The sequence below is a fragment of the Ovis canadensis genome, chromosome 22 (genome assembly GCF_042477335.2).
Source record: "Ovis canadensis isolate MfBH-ARS-UI-01 breed Bighorn chromosome 22, ARS-UI_OviCan_v2, whole genome shotgun sequence".
NCBI classification, from domain to species: domain Eukaryota; kingdom Metazoa; phylum Chordata; class Mammalia; order Artiodactyla; family Bovidae; genus Ovis; species Ovis canadensis.
Genome location: NC_091266.1, coordinates 60,971,324 through 60,988,468, shown reverse-complemented (window position 1 = coordinate 60,988,468; position 17,145 = coordinate 60,971,324). Strand labels below are relative to the sequence as shown.

General features: G+C 43.1%; 1 protein-coding gene across 2 annotated transcripts in view; it reads left to right on the top strand.

The window, feature by feature from the left end:
* Positions 1–17,145, top strand: part of ADAM12 (ADAM metallopeptidase domain 12) — a 401,034-nt gene that overhangs the window by 119,067 nt on the left and 264,822 nt on the right. For both annotated transcript variants that reach the window (XM_069566850.1, XM_069566851.1), the window contains exon 3: positions 917–990. In XM_069566850.1, the coding sequence (XP_069422951.1) occupies positions 917–990 (74 nt within the window). The remainder of the gene's footprint in view (positions 1–916; positions 991–17,145) is intronic.

The following is a 17,145-nucleotide window of genomic DNA, read 5'->3' as shown; positions in this document are numbered from 1 at the left end:
AAATACAGAGAAAAAAGAGCAGACTCATAGGTACAGAAAACAAATGAGTGGTTCGCAGTGGGGAGAGGGAATGGGGAGCAGCCATGTAGGGGAAGGGAATTAAAGGTATAAACTATGAGGTACAGTATAAGCCACAGGGATAGAGAATATAGCCAGTATTTTTACAATAACTATAAACGGAATATAACCTTTCAAAATTATGAATCACTATGTATTACACCTGTAACTTATATAATATTTTATATCAATTATGATTAAGTAAATTTTTTTGAAAAAAAATTGGCTTCTTATCATCAGTGTGCTGGGATGTCAATGTACTGTCATCCATAAGGGTAGATGGATGAGCCTGTGATTTTTAAAATATCCTCGCCCTGCCACTGGGGAGTGGATGGGAGGAAAGCTCAGGTAGATGTGGAGGAACTTGGGGTAGAGGGTGTTGCAACATCCAAGAGGTGTGAACCAGAGCAGGGTGTGGAGATATCCAACCTAGACAACAGGAATTATGCTTTGGAGGGTGACTCAATAGGACCTTTTCAAGGATTGGATGATTTGTTGAGGGAGACAGACTTCAAATTTCTGACATGAACAGTTGGGGAAAAAGAAAGTGTCTTTGCTGGAAACAGAGAAACCAAGGAAGGAATAAATTATGAGTCAAGAAGGACCCCAAGCGTATGTGGCCCACGGAAAGGCAAGCAGAGGCCAGGAATTCCGGGTGTGTCATTACTATCTGGGAGAGTGATGCATTTTCCAGACTCTCATCCTGCTTATTTGGTCTCCTCTCCTCAAGGTCTCAGAATGGTCCCAGGAAGAAATGTATTTTTCTCTCTCTCCATTGACTATGTCTACAGAGAATATTCGGATATTGGCATGCCAAAGTGAAATGATTTTCAACTGACTTCTCTTATTTATCTTTCAGATTCACCCAGGAGTGTTGAATTTTCGAATACAACTGACCAGCAAAGAACTGATCGTGAACCTGGAAAGAAATGAGTAAGTCGGGTTAATTCATGTTTATGGCCTGACAGGAGAAAGTTTTGACATGGAGAATGGAAAGTGCTGTGTAATTGAGGTTGGCATTTAGAGACGCAGAACTGAAAGCATGGATTTATAATCCAGATTCGGATTTGAGGCTGGAATTAGCTTCAAAAAATGATCCAATGGAAAAATAAAGAATTTTATCACTCTGAAAAAGAACTTTCTAATTCAGCAGGTTTTTCTCATAGTTTTGATGTTTCCTTTTTCAGAGCCTGATTTTTCGAGGATAGAGTTTAAGCATCCTCTGTTCTGTTCCAATAACTGTTCCATAATTAGTTGACTTTTGGCAATTCCTGGGTTATATAAGGAGAAACAACTTCAAATGGGTTGAAGCTCTTTTTTTTCCTTGGGAAATACCAAGAGTTTATTTTATCTTTCAGAGCTTGTCTCCAGTGTTATGAAGTATTTATTTTATCTTTTTATTAAAAAATTTGGCCCTTTTTTTGCAAAATTGCATAAATTTCCAGAAAATGGTATTATATTATTTTTCTGCAGCACATGGACGTTATTACATATTTTGTGTGCCTTCCCTGGAGAAATCCATGGCTGCTTCAGGGCACAAGTAAAAACAAAAATTCATATTTTATTACCCTATAGAGTTTGTGGCTCTCTCCATGGGCTCCTCAGATCTAAAGGACCCCCTACGATCCTATTTGATTAGTATCAAAGAAGAATCAAGCTCCCCTACTAAGCAATCTGTATTTAAAGAGATAAATCAAGTTCCCAAGTCTTGCTTGATCTAAAATGGGAGTTTCTCACTTCCAGAGTGACTGGTTCCCGTTTCTTACCCCTCGGTGAAATGCTGATTTTTGTGAAATGACAGTATAGGTAAAGACAGCTTCATTGAAATGAGTTCTGCCAGAGATATTGCATCACAGAAATCTGACTCAGCATCTCTGTGTAAATGAGTGAGATCACTTCCTTACATCGGTGCTTTGGTTTGAGGGTCCTTAGCAAATTGGATGAACAGGTTCATGAATGGCCAGCTCTCACATTCAGTACCTGACACTGTGGCCCACAGCAATTATAAACAAATAGATAAACTTCAAAGTACAGGTGAATATATATTACAAATACATGTGTTTCAAAGGAATATGTGTAGAATAGCATAGCCTGCTTCTTGGGATGTGCAGCCTGCCTCTTGGCATTTTGTGAGCAGTACATGATGAGTTTTTAGCTTTTCTTGTGACTTGGTCATGTTAATAAAGAAATTCAGCCACACATCTTGGATAATCAGAGGGTTGAGTGGAAACCTGAATATTGCTTTTGATATGTCTCTCTTAGCAAATTAAATACTGTCATGCTCTTTTTTTTCATATAAGAATATCATAGGACATTTTAATTTGTGCCCCTACTCTTAGGATGTGGTTTTGAAAATATCACAGTGGACAGAGCAAAAGAGCAAAAGAAAATCAGGCTTTTGGTGGTGATGTATACCTTGATGGGGTTTTAGGATTGGCAGCTGGATTTGGGAAGTGTCTTTTTTGCGACTGTTCTTATTAGCCTGCTGGAAGAATGTGGTCAGTGGCAAGACTAAGACTGAGCCTGCACCTTTGCATGATATTAAGGCTGCAGGTAGAGAAACGGAAATTGACTTAATAAAAACCTCAAGTTAGTTTTCACTCTGAAAGGAGTATGTATCCAATGCAAAAAAAAAGAAAACTATAGGGGAAAAAAATCAAGAGCTTCCCCAACCCCCCAGAATATTTCTACTACCAAACACAACCCTGGTTAGTACTTTGGTGAATGTTTGCATATAATTTTTTTTTCTTATGAGTGAGTCTCTGCCCCTTTGATATCATAGTCTGTGTGTAATCTGATATTCTCTTCATTTAGCTTTCTGATGGAAGTCCTTTCCCATATAGAAATGCATTTCTTACAGCCCATCTGGTTCTGAGTCTGTAAAGTGACTTGATAGCCTTCTTCATGGGTCCCTTTGAAAATGACTTACCTTCCATTAAGGTGGGTATGATAGTCCATGCTAACAACTACATGGTGGCTAATTTGTATAAAAGAACGTTTTAAAGATGCCTTAATTTGCCCACTGCCAACTGTGGGCCTATCAGAAGACAGTCTCAGAATTAGAAAAGCTGTAAACATAGAACCTTCCCTTCTTGATTTATTTCTTTTCCCGACTTCACTGTCAAAGTATGTTTAGAAGGGTATATGGAGATAGCTTTTGTGCCCCTAGGACATTGTATGGGGCTTCCCAGGTGGCGCTAGTGGCAAAGAACCTGCCTGCCAATGCAGGAGACGTAAGAGATGCAGGTTCAGTCTTTGGGTCAGGAAGATCCCCTGGAGGAGGCCATGGCAACCCACTCCAGTATTCTTGCCTGGAGAATCCTGTGTTCAGAGGAGCCTGGTAGGCTATAGTCCATAGGGTCACACAACTGAAGCAACTTAGCACGCATGACATTGTATAGCTTGATTTTAATTACACTACTTATACTAATTGTGGAAATTTCATTTTGTTAAGAATACCATTTTCAAAACTAGAGCATGGGAATGTGACTATTTTATTAATAATCCACTTCTCTCCAAATATTTCAGTATAACACATTTTTTGAAAAAAGTGGCATGCCTGCCTCATAAGAACTCCACTGTTGAAATGAGGAATACCAAAAATATTCTACAGAGTTACAGATAGAATGAAATGCATGCATGCTACTGGCTATTTGTCAGGCCCAGAAGATAATCAGCCATCCAGTGTAAAGTAGAATTTTTAATTTACATAGCCTTTGGCCCAATAGATCCAAATGAAGAATTTATCCAAATGAAGCAGAGATAAATGAGCAAGAAAGCAAAATAAATGTGAATTTTCACAACCAGCAGAACATAGAGCCTGACCAATCAGAAGGTAGCCCGGTCGGTACCTTGCTTCAGAGCCCACAGTGGGGAATCACCCCGGGTCTAAGGATGTTCATTGCAGAATGTTCTACCTAAAAGTATGTCAATAGGAAATTGATTAAGTAAGTCATGACTCAGCTATGAAATAGAGCTATGCAGCAGTACAGCTAAAGATGATAATAGAGATTTTTATTAATGTAAAAACCATTGATATAATCAGTGTGAACAGCCTGTTACTTTACATGACATTCAGTTTTTATCTTAAGGTTACAGTTGTGTCCATGAATGCCAGAAAGATTTGGATATTTACTTTCTCAATATTTTACAAGCAATTATCCTTAAAATTAGGAAAAATTTTTAATTTGAAGGAAAAAAGCTTCTGTAAAAACTTGGGAATGATTGTAATGAGGAATGTTGAAGTGTTTCCTATTCAGCAAAAGGAAATAGTGAATGGGATCCCAGGGACGGGGGAGCCTGGTGGGCTGCCATCTATGGGGTCTCACAGAGTCAGACACGACTGAAGTGACTTAGCAGCTTAGCAGCAGCAGCAAGGCCTCCAGCAACTTTCCCAGGGCTAAAAAATGGTACCCATGGACTATATCCAGAAATCTATTTTAATTAAAAACCTGCTTAAAAATCAGAACCAAAATAAAGTTCCCTCAGTGCCTCCAATCATAAAAGTCATCATCTAAAATAAATGCAAAAAGGGAGTCACCTAAGTAACCCCACTCCCAGACTTGGTATAAACCGATTTTTCATGAAGCAGGGCTGATTTGTATTGCTTGATTGTTTAGGGGAATCTATTTTATTTGCCTTCTAGCATCTCTAATTTGTGCAAAGATCAGATGCTGTTCATTTCAAATCTGTGTTTGTAGAGCCATAATTGAATGTTTAAAGAAACTCAGAGCTTCCCCGGAGAAGCATTTTTCACAGTGTTGCTGTCTGCCTCTAGAATGGCGGGGACCCACTTTGTGAAGTTCCATAACTCTGCTCGATCCCCATGGACACCCAGGCCATTCCTTAAACAGGTGCTCTGTGTATCTGCATCTCTGATCAAAATGCTTTGTTGGACAGGTGGGCCAGCTTAGACATGCACTTTTCCAGTTTAGGATAATGGAAACTGACAGCGGTAGATCACACCCCCTGCGAGTCTCAGACCCACCAAGCTCTCTGTTTTCAAGACCGTCCGCCAGTGAGTGAAGGCAGTCGCTGGGGGAAGTCCACGGCCGCTTGATCTCTACGTGGGGTGTCACTGAGCTAGAAGAACTTTGGTATATTGGCTTTTCTTCTGTCTGGAATAGTTCCAGATATCTCTTAAGGGGCAGCTCTAATTAATACTCACTCTGAAACAGTCGCAGAAAAGAGCACTTTCAATTTGTCAAGCCGCGAGCATGAATATCTGAGAAGGCATTTATCGGAGAGTATCTCAGAATATCACGATGTAGGGTAGAAAAAGGCAGATAGTGGCCTGGTAGGACTGAGAGGATTAGCACTTGGCTGAATAACCACCAGAGAATATCAAGCCGTTGTTCAGGCTGAACCAAATCGTGTTGGACAGCTGGACCGAGATGGCTGTCAGTGGCCTTCGGGCTGTGTACCCAGCCTCATCCTGGCCCAGCAATTGTCAGCCCATCGTTATGAAGACATGATAGGTGTGCTGGGCATGTTTCTTGGCAACGCAAAGCTGGTTTGGGGTCACTGAGCTCTGCGTGGCGGAATCTAGATTATGGAGATTTCTGCAGTTTGGTAAATGGGCCAAAATTAACAAGATGAGACTTTTTTTTAGTTTTTTTATTGAAGGATAATTGCTTTACAGAATTTTGTTATTTCCTGTCAAACCTCAACGTGAATCAGCCACAGGTGTGCATATGTCCCCTCCCTTTTGAACCTCCCTCCCATCATGGGGATAAATGTAAAGTCCTTTTCTTGGATTAACAAAAAGAAATAGATAAATAAACACGGTAAGTTCAGAAAGAAATTGACTAGGTGTTCTTGCGAATGAGACCTTCAAATTCAGTGTGAGCCCCTGAGGTGATGGGGCTGCTGAAAGGTGCTGCCCCGGGGTGCACAGGTCACCCAGGTGGGAGGTGGGTCCTGGACTGGGTGGGGCACCATTCTGCTGTGTGGGACCCTGGTCAGGTCACAGGCAGAACCCTGACCCCCGCGCAATTTCAGGCTGGGTGTCTGAGAGATGCTTGCCACTGGTCTCATCTCCACGCTTGGACGTTCATTACCTGTCCCATCAGCCAGAGATGTCTTCAAGGTCGGGGGCGGGGTCTTTACTTCCTCCTCCATCCCCTTCCACATGGCTTGGCCTGTTGTGGGCGCTCTCTGAGCATATATCAAAAAGCAAATGACAGGATGTGGACAGCCTGAACCAGGCCAGGGGTGAGTCAACAGGACGATAAGTTCTGTCCTGGGTGGTGTGAGAAACTACCTTCTCAAGGAGAAAGTTCTGGAAAGGATGCTGGGTTGGGAGTCAGGTAGCCAGGTTCTGAAACCCAGTTTTGTTTCCAACAACAATCTGTTAATACATATACCCTCTCCATTTCCTCATCCGCATAATGGAATAAAAGTCTGTGTACAGTCAGTACCGAGAGGTGAGAGCTCAAGTTCTTCTTGATGATCAGATTTGAGTGGTTCAATGACATAGTCTTGTAGATCCAGTGAGATTACTTATTTCACCCAGTTGTACCCTTGGCTTCACCAGCACTGTGTCCTGTTTGAAGTGTCCTAAGTTAATGGAGATCCTTTTATGCCTCATCTTCACCCATGAGTCTCGAGGCCGTCTGAACATCTCAATTCCGACAAGAGCTGCAAGGGATTTACGTGCTGCTCCTTTGGCTTCCTGTTGCTGTCGTGGTGTTAATTTCACAATCTTGACATCCTCAGGAATTAGAATTTTCACATCTTTGTCTGCATGCAGAGCGCTATTTCTTTCCATTTCTACTCTGGCAGAAGAAGCCTCACCTGCCTGTCAGAAGCTTTAGGCTTAATTTGCCTGGTGTTCTAATTACTGACTAAACTAATGAGGGCAATGCTGTGTTACAGAAACTTTACTATCTCATCTAATGTTTTTTTCTCTCACCTTCCCTCGCACCATTCATAAATCTTTATCAGGGTCTTTATTCACTCAAATGATTCCTAATGGTAATCAAAAAGATATCAATGAAACCCTTTATTTTTTTAGTCATTTTTTTCACATTTATTTTATTTTTTTTCTAATTTATTTTATTGAAATAGAGTTGATCTGCAGTGTGGTGTTAACTTCTGCTGAATAGCAAAGTGACTCAGTTGTACATGTATATACACTCTTTTTCATATTCTTTTCCATTATGGTTTATCATGGGGTATTGAACATAGTTCTCTGTGCTATACAGTCGGATCTCGTTGTTTATCCATTCACTATATAATAGTTTGTATCTGCTAATCACAAACTCCCAATCTGTCCCTCCCCAGTGCCCCCACTTGGCAACCACGAGTTTGATCTCTTTGTAAGTCTGTTCCATAGATAAGTTCATTTGTGCCGTATTTTAGATTCCGCATATAAGGGATGTCATATGGTATTTATCTTTCTCTTTCTGACTTACTTCACTTAGTATAATCACTTTGAGTTGCACCCATGTTGCAGCAAACAGCATTAATTCTTTCTTGTTACGGCTGAGTAATAGTCCACTGAACATGTGGACGTTTAGGTGGTTTCCATATCTTGGCTGTTGTAAATAGTGCTGCATGTATCTCTTTGAATTATAGTTTTGCCCGGATATATGCTCAGGAGTGAGGTTGCAGGATCGTATGGCAGCTCTATTTTTGGCACATTTATTTCATACCAGACGCTATTGTTGGCCCTGGCCATAGAGTGGAGAAGGCAATAAGGTCAAGTCCTTGTCCTCCTGGAGGTCAGTCGAGAAGCCCAGTGCTAAACAGGTCACCACAAGGCGATACTGAATGGCAGCGGTGCTGAGAGTTACAAAGACAAGCAGGAGGCCCATTCTGGCCTAGGGAAGGAAGTCAGGTAAAGAAGCAACATTTAAGCTGTGTGTGAAGAGAGGTGAGCCAGGTCTAGGGGAGCAGACCATACAGGGTTCTGAAGATATGGATGAGCATACTGGACGTCCCAAGGGCAGGAAAGGAATACTGAAGGGTTTCAGAAATGAAGATCAGTGTGTTAGTGAGCAGGAGGGAGATGCAGAGACAGGAGTGGAGACCAGTCCAGGGGGGCCTTGGGCTCCGAGGTAAGATCTTCTATTTTCTCCTAAGGACCACAGTGCCTCATGGAAGCAAAGCCTGTAAGCAGAGCAATGACTTTCATGGAACGGAGTAAATCAGAACTGTTCTGGAGGGAGAATGGACAGAAACTGATGGGCCATCAAATGAGCGCTTAATGAAAGGGAAGATGTCAATGATAATTCTTAAATATGGTTTGCCAGAAGACCAGTGATGATCTTTGATTGGAATAGAGAACCCTAGGAAAGGACGAAGAGCTTGCCCTTTGAGCTGGGGTCAGGGACACAAGGATACAGATTGTGGCGGGCATGGCCCTCTGAGTCTTGGAGGAGGGTAGACACTTGAGCCTCACAGAATCCAGTCTGGAGGTGACATGAGAGGGTGCTCATATGGAGTTGGACCTGTATTTCTTTGCGATCCGTGAGTGTTTGCAGGAGTAGCTGGGGGCTGTGAGCTAGAGAGCACCAGCCTGCAGTGGAACATCACGAGACATCTGCCATGGCCCTGAGTGTATCTCAATACCTGCCCAGCCCAAGGCTGTGACAGTACTTCATGTAACATCCAGATGGGAGCCAAGAGGGGAAGCCTGTGGCCTCCAGGCTTACTCCCAGCCCAATTCCATGCAGTGGGTGTGCCCTCCACCTGGAGCCCACACACAGGCTCTTGCTCTCCTTCAAGTCTGGGGCATTTTTGGGGACCACCAGCATTAGGCCCACCTGGGGAGCTCATTCCAAAGGCAGATGCTTGGCCTCACTCCTCTGGAACTACACGCCCCAGTGATCAGGCTTGGGGACCAGTATTTCTAATGTATTCTGCAAGGAGTTGTATTCATACTTTAATTGACTAGCCATTGGCCACATGAAGCTATTTAAATCAATCTTAGAAGATTAAAGCTGTATTTCCTCGGTCACATGAGCCACAGTTCAAGTGCTCTGTAGTCACCTATGTCTGTAGGAACATTTCCAGCATGGTGGCAGGGTCTGTTGGACATTGCTGGGATTGGCAGGAAACACCGGCTGGCCAACTCCTTCCAGTTTGGGGTTTCTGTCTTGGCTGATGCATGGCCCCTGGGAATGTTCTTTCCTGCAGGGAGTCACACACCCCTTCAGCAGCTTCACCCTTCAGTTTAGGGAACTGGGCCACACCAGAGGAGTCACCTCGACATGTTGATGAAGGGGGAAAAGAAAGAGAGAAAATTCTCTAAGTGTGACTGTAGACTTGCGGAATTGACACCAGCTACGCTCCACTATGGGGCTTCCCAGGTGGCACTAGTGGCAAAGAACTTGCCTGCCAATGCAGGAGACTCAGGTTCGATCCCTGGGTCGGGAATCTCCCCTGAAAAAGGACATGGCAGCCCACTCCAGTATGCTTGCCTGGAGAATGCTATGGAAGCGGAGCCCGTCAGGCTATATTCCGAAGGGTCATAAAGAGTTGGACACGACTGAAGCGACTCAGCACGCATGCACACAGCTGTCAGCCGTCTTCTAACTAGACCAGACTTCTTCCAATTTCAGATAAAATCTTTCAGCGTTAACATTTAAGATCTTCCTAATTGGGCTAAATTTTGTTCCCTGAATAAGAACTAAATTCCTTTGCGCTTCCCTCCTCGTGTCAGTCTTTCAAGTTCTGCAGACGTTGGAAAAGGTCAGAACACCATTTTTAGAGATTTTGTTTCTCCAACCTGACTTAACTTTAAAGTGCCCAACCCTGTGAAGATCAACCTTTTCGAAATGGTGCCCCTCGGGGTGCCAATTTGAGGGTGCGGCAGCCTTGAGTGCCGTCTGTGAAGTTAGAAGGACTTGAAAAGGGCATTTGATGTGGAAGTGGGTCCCCACATTTAATGACGTCACTTGCAGTCTTTCACTTCTTGTGCTATAGGTTTATGATTTTCTGATGAAAAATCTGCTTGGCGTTCCTCTCCAGGACTGTATCCAAAGTGGATAATGATGGTCATGCTGGCCACTTCCAGATGGTCTCTGGTGGCTGAGAGGAGGGCTGATGCTGGCTTTGTGGCTATGTTCTCACTGTCTTCCCCGCTGCGTGGCCAGGGACGGTTCTGTGCAGGCGCTGTGTAGGCTGGTGTATCTGTGCCAAGCGTCTTGTCCTTTTCTTATCGCCATGACCACAACAGAAAGCCACGATGCTTCTCTTTGTGTGACATAATGGACTCTCCATTGATCATATGAGACAGTAACTAAAATTAACTCTCCAGAGAGCTTGAAACACTTTTCAGCCATTAGATAATTTCAGGCAGGATATACATACACAGTTCCCATGTTGCGTTTGGTTGCTACATCTAAATCTTTTTTTTTTTTAATACATAGGTTCCTGGTTCCATTTTTTAATTCTTGCGATTGAAACCTTGTAATCCTCGTGAGTGAACCCAGGTAGAATTTTCCACATTTCTGATTTTGCTGGTTTCATCCCCATATCATCATCTTGCCGTTCCTCTGTTCCCTGTGTTTTCTGTCAACCCGAAGTTAGAGCTACAGCCTTGAGCAGATTCAGGTTCTGATTTTTCAGCAGGACTGAATCATGGGGTGCTGTGTCCCTTTCTTGCTTCACGTCAGGAGTTCCATGAGCTCTGCTTGTCTCTTGATTGAGATGTTGGATAGAGCACTGGCTTCAGGGATTATTCCAATGCTTCCATTATAAAGGTTCACAAACTTTAAATGCCAGAATCAGTGAGCATTAATAATGAATGCCGAGTTTTCTCTTTCGGTCTCAGTAAGGGGTGATGTTCTAATTGTGTTGTTCCTTTCCTTGTTAGCTGGAATCCTTCTAGAGAAAAACTTTCCTCCACCAACTATTGCTTTACCCCGAGGTCTGAGGCAAAAGGGGCTTCCCAGGTGGTGCTAGTGGTAAAGAACCTGCCTGCCAATGCAGGAGACATAAAAGATACATGTTTGATCCCTGGGTTGGGGAAAATCCCTTGGAGGAGGGCATGGCAACCCACTCTAGTACTCTTGCCTGGGGAATCTCATGGACAGAGAAGCCTAATGGGCTACAGTCCATGGGGTCACAAAGAGTCAGACACAACTGAAGCGACCTAGCAGGCACGCTTGCATGCACCAAGATGAAAAGCAGGATACACTGTTTGGGGACACTGCTGATCACTGCTCTGCTTTGCCGGTTGGTAGCCACTGTATTCCCCAAATTTAGCACCTCACTCTTGGAGGTTCCCTCCATGGCCCCTTGTGAGCACCCACATTTGTGACAGACTCCATGGGCGTGCAGAAGAGTCCCGAGGCCTGTCCCTGAGCAGCCGCTGGAGTGCAGGACATAAGCCTGTCTCTGAAACCACTCTATCGAGACCATGATTTTGTTCTCCTTTTAAAATCAAATTCATCCCAGTGTCCTGTGTGGAAGCAGATGCCCAGGAGTTAGAGTAGGAAAGCAGAAACTGGTCCTAGCATGGCTGGCGGGAAAACCAGAAGTCTGCATTAGAGTCCAGACATCGCCCGTCTCCTTAAGGGCTTTTTCCATGTCAACCACGATGGCAAGTTAAAGCAACAGTTTCATTGGCCAAACAGATTTAGTCCCAGTGAAGGAAAATAGAGTGGGAAATAGAAACAATAGAAAAATAGAAATGGGAAAGACTAGAGATCTCTTCACGGAGAAGGCAATGGCACCCCACTCCAGTGTTCTTGCCTGAAGAATCCCAGGGACGGGGGAACCTTGAAGGCTGCAGTCCATGGGATCGCTGAGGGTCGGACATGACTGAGTGACTTCACTTTCACTTTTCACTTTCATGCATTGGAGAAGGAAATGGCAATCCACTCCAGTGTTCTTGCCTGGAGAATCCCAGGGACAGGGGAGCCTGGTGGGCTGCTGTCTATGAGGTCGCACAGAGTTGGACACGACTGAAGTGACTTAGCAGCAGTAGCAGAGATCTCTTCAACAAAATTAGACATACCAAGGGAACATTTCTTGCAAAGATGGGCACAATAAAGGACAAAAATGGTATGGACCGAACAGAAGCAGAAGATATTAAGAGGTGGCAAGAATACACAAAATAACTATACATAAGAGATCTTCATGACACAGACAACCATGATGGTGTGATCACTCACCTAGAGCCAGACATCCTGAAATTCGAAGTGAAGTAGGCCTTAGGATGCATCACTGCGAACAAAGCTAATGGAGGTGATGGAATTCCAGTTGAACTATTTCAAATCCTAAAAGATGAAGCTGTGGAGGTGCTGCACTCAATAAGCCAGCAAATTTGGAAAACTCAGCAGTGGCCACAGGACTGGAAAAGGTCAGTTTTCATTCCAGTCCCAAAGAAAGGCAGTGCCAAAGAATGCTCAAACTACCGCACAATTGCACTCATCTTACAAACTAGCAAAGTAATGCTCAAAATTCTCTAAGCCAGGCTTCAATAGTATGTGAACTGTGAACTTCCAGATATTTAAGTTGGATTTAGAAAGGGCAGAGGAAGCAGAGATCAAATTGCCAACACCTTTGGATCATCAAGAAAGCAAGAGAGTTCCAGAAAAACATCTACTTCTGCTTCATTGACTATGCCAAACCCTTGACTGTGTGGATCACAACAAACTGTGGAAAATTCTTCAAGAGATGGGAATACCAGACCACCTGACCTGTTTCCTGAGCAATCTGTATGCAGGTCAAGAAGCAACAGTTAGAACTAGACATGGAACAACATACTGGTTCCAAATAGGAAAAGGAGTATGTCAAGGCTGTATGTTGTCACCCTGCTTATTTAACTTCTATGCAGAGTACATCATGGGAAATGCCAGGCTAGATGAAGCAGAAGCTGGAATCAAGATTGCCGGGAGAAATATCAATAACCTCAGATACTCAGATGACACCACCCTTATGGCAGAAAGCAAGGAGGAACTAAAGAGCCTCTCGTTGACAGTGAACGAGAAGAGTGAAAAAGTTGGCTTAAAACTCAACATTCAGAAAACTAAGATCATGGTATCTGGTTGCATCACTTCATGGCGAATAGATAGGGAAACAATGGAAACAGTGAGAGACTGTTTTTTTAGGCTCCAAAATCACTGCAGATGTGACTGCAGCCTTGAAATTAAAAGACGCTCCTTGGAAGAAAAGCTATGACCATCTTAGCATGTTAAAAAGCAGAGACATTACTTTGCCTACAAATGTCTGTCTAGTCAAAGTTATAGTTTTTTGAGTAGTCATGTATGGATGTGAGTGTTGGACTATAAAGAAAGATGAACACCAAAGAATTGATGCTTTTGAACTGCGGTGTTGGAAAAGACTCTTGAAAGTCCCTTGGACTGCAAGGAGATCAAACCAGTCAATCCTAAAGGAAATCAGTCCTGAATATTCATTGGAAGGACTGATGCTGAAGCTGAAACTCCAATACTTTGGCCACCTGATGCGAAGAGCTGACTCATTGGAAAAGACCCTGATGCTGGGAAAGATTGAAGGCGGGAGGAGAAGGGGACGACAGAGGATGAGATGGTTGGATGGCATCACCGATTCGAAGGACATGAGTTTTTTTGCAAGCTCCGGGAGCTGGTGATGGACAGGGAAGCCTGGCATGCTGCAGTCCATGGGGTTGCAAAAAGTCGGACATGACTGAATGACTGAACTGAGTGACTGAAGGAAAATAGCAGCAAATTCCTCAAAAACCCAAGGTCTGAAAAGACGCAGAGGCTAGTCACACTTGTACAGGTATGCCTGAGAAGAGTAGAAAGAGGTCCTTTATCTAAAGATGTTATGAAACAGTCACTTCTCTCCTCCCAGTGTGCTGGCGGATTTCACTGTGGGCTAAAGTGGATTTAGCATAAGTGGAGAACAAGAGTTTCTTTATTTTTTTATGCCTTTCTTCCTTATGAAAAACATGTGGCAGATAGAAGATGATATAAAGCCAGCTTACGCAGCAGGGAGATGATTTGGGGAGATGATTTATTTGAGCAGAGAGTTGTTTTCACAGGCCTTCTAAGGCCTCCTCTTCAGGCTCCCCTGGCCTCGAGGATTTTGTTGGTCAGTGTCTTGGTTTTGTTTGAAAAATCTGACAGGCTCCAGTGGAGAATCCCTCTGTGCTCTGTTGGCGGCCAGGCAGCACCCATGTGACAAATCTCAGTGCCTCAAAGGTTCCCCTGGGAGCTCTGGGATATGGTTTTTATTTGCAGTTTTCAAAAAGTAAAGAACTACTCATATTTTTAGTAAAGTCCTGATCCTATTGTACCATTAATGTTGACAAAATATATAGAATGTTAGGAGGCTGGTTAAACGGAAAAAATGGATAATGATGTTAAAAGTATTACAAGTACTATTCCTACCATTTAATACATATATTTAAATTATGAGTCCAATAAATTATTTTACCAAATAAAGTGATGCTTATGACTTGATTGCATTACTCCTTATATTCTTCTATATAATACTGAAAATTAAACACTTTTTTTTTTTTGAGGCAAAACCTACCCATTTTTTTGTCCACAAAGAGCTGTTGCACGGCTTTCTTTTGATCACGTTTTGTCTTCTCCTTCCTTTCTGACCACCTTGGTTAGAAATCCTAATTGCTTTGCAGAGGGCTCTGTCATGGGAAAGAAAAGCGGAAGTGAATGTTGCTCAGTCGTGTCCAACTCTTTGCAACCTCACAGACTATACAGTCCATGGAATTCTCCAGGCCAGTATACTGGAGTGGATAGCTGTTCCCTTCTTCAGGGGATCTTCCCAACCCAGGGATCAAAACAGAGTCTTCTGCATTGCAGGTGGATTCTTTACCAGCTGAGCTACCAGGAAAACTTGCCACAGAACAAGAACTGGCTAAACATTTTGATGAATTAACATCTTTGTTCTTTAATCATTGGCATGGGATTCCTGTAAGTGGAATTAGTGAAAACAAGCGTGAATATTGTATAAAGGGTGAGATTTTTCAGAATGTATTTGTAATTAAATTTCTATACTGACAAGAGCACACATATGTATGCTTATGCATAACAAACACATTATATAATATGTTACATAAATATCAGTTGTTATAGAATGCAGTGGTTCGCTTTGTTAGGTTGAACCAGTGACAGTGTGCTGTGTTTAGAAAAATCTTTTCATTCAGGCTATATTTTCAGTGACTTAAAAAAAAAATTCTACAACAGTGTAAACATGACTTGTGACCTGAAAGCAGTCTGTGTATTTTGATTTAGAAATAGAAGTTAGGGCTCCTTGGAAGGTAAGATTTAAATGTCATTTCCTGCCAACATGTTGAATATTAAAATTTGTATCAATCCTTTTTTTATTAATGGAGAGAAAGACTTTTGATCAGTAGATTCTGCTGTTTTTATTTTTTTACATTTTGAAGTACTTGAAGCTATCCGTAGCACATACACACTTTTTATTTATTTTTCTTTGTTGATTCGTTCACCCGTTCAATGAACAATGTTTCAGACATTGTGTTGGGTGGGGTGGGGGCGGGGGGGCGGGGCTGAGATACAAAGATGAAACACAGAATTCCTGTCCTTCTCAATCTTCGCTGCACCTGCATTTAATAGACCAGCAGAGGGTAGGCTGATCTGCATTGACTTAAAACAAATATTCCCTACGGGGTATTGATAAATTAGGATTCTGATTAATGTAATAGGGAAATTAGATAGATAATATACTGCTCTCCTTCTTCTAATCCTTGTCCTGCCTTCTTCTCCAAAGAATTACATAACATTTGCCTTTTCTACATATAATCTTAGTTGCTTTAAAGTTACCAATATGTGTCCTGTGTGTGTGTATGTATAAAGTGTGCACACATCTACATAAGTGTATACATGTTATGACATACAGCACAGTTGTGTGTTTTCTGGTGTGAGGTGTGGATGCCCTGTTTTTGCCATGGTGCCTTTGGTGTGTCACGACAAGGCAGATACCATCCCAGCGCCACCGAAGCAAACCCGTCTGTCTTAGGACTGGTGATCTCTGGGTGTGAGTGGCAGTTCTTCTCTCTGGTGTATTGTGTGCTGTGCTTCTTAGTTGCTCAGTCGTGTCTGACTCTTGGCAACCACATGGACCGCAGCCCGCCAGGCTCCTCTCTCCATGGAATTCTTCAGGCAAGAATACTGGAGTGGGTTGCCACGCCCTCCTCCAGGAAATCTTCCCAACCCAGGAATCGAACCCAGGTCTTTCACATTGCAGGCAGATTCTTTACCTTCTGAGCCACCAGGGAAGCCCAAAATTACTGCAGTGGGTAGCCTATCCCCATCCTTGAGCAAGCTTCGAGAGTTGGTGATGGAGAGGGAAGCCTGGCCTGCTGCAGTCCATGGGGTTGCAGAGAGTCGGACACGACTGAGCGACTGAACTGAACTGATCCCTTCTCCAGGGGATCTTCCTGAAGCAGGAATCAAACCGGGGTCTCTTGCATTGCAGGCAGATTCTTTACCAGCTAAGCTATCAGGGAAGTCCTTCTCTCTGTACTGTGGCCATAATCCCCCATTGTCTGTCTGTTTTTATGGTGCCTCCTTCACAGCCTAACCAGCTATCAGAACAATTAACTGGCCTTAAGAGAGAGTAGCTTGTGAGTATAAACCTGTACATGTTCAGAATGAGGGATCTACTTGCCTTTAAACATTTTTTTTTCATCCAGTTTTTATTTTTGCCCTTTTCTCCAGTAGTCCAATTTTTCTAAATGAGAACCAGATGAAAATCAGCGATTAGTTCCTCCAATCTCCTGTCCTCACGTGAAGTTTTCTTGGTTCCCATATAGAATTTTTAAGTGTTTGGGGCTGTCCCAGCAACTCTCCCTTTGGACCCTGCTGTAAACACTGACCATTTTTGATTTATGAGATTCCCAGGCAGGAATGGAGATCAACTTTTCAAACACAATTTACATCCAGGTTTGCCTGTGAGCACAGATAATTCAGCAGGCAGCTTGAAAAGCTGGCTCCTGGTCATCTAGTCTACTTTCCCAGGACAGACCTGGACAGCAAAGCATGGATGTCTCTGTAGTTAAGCCATATGGATGGCAGAAGTGTTGATGCCTTTATCGGGGGTGCCCCTGGTCTCCTGGAATGGCAGCTAAGCTCAAAGGCTGGACCATGACTCCAGGGAGGTCGT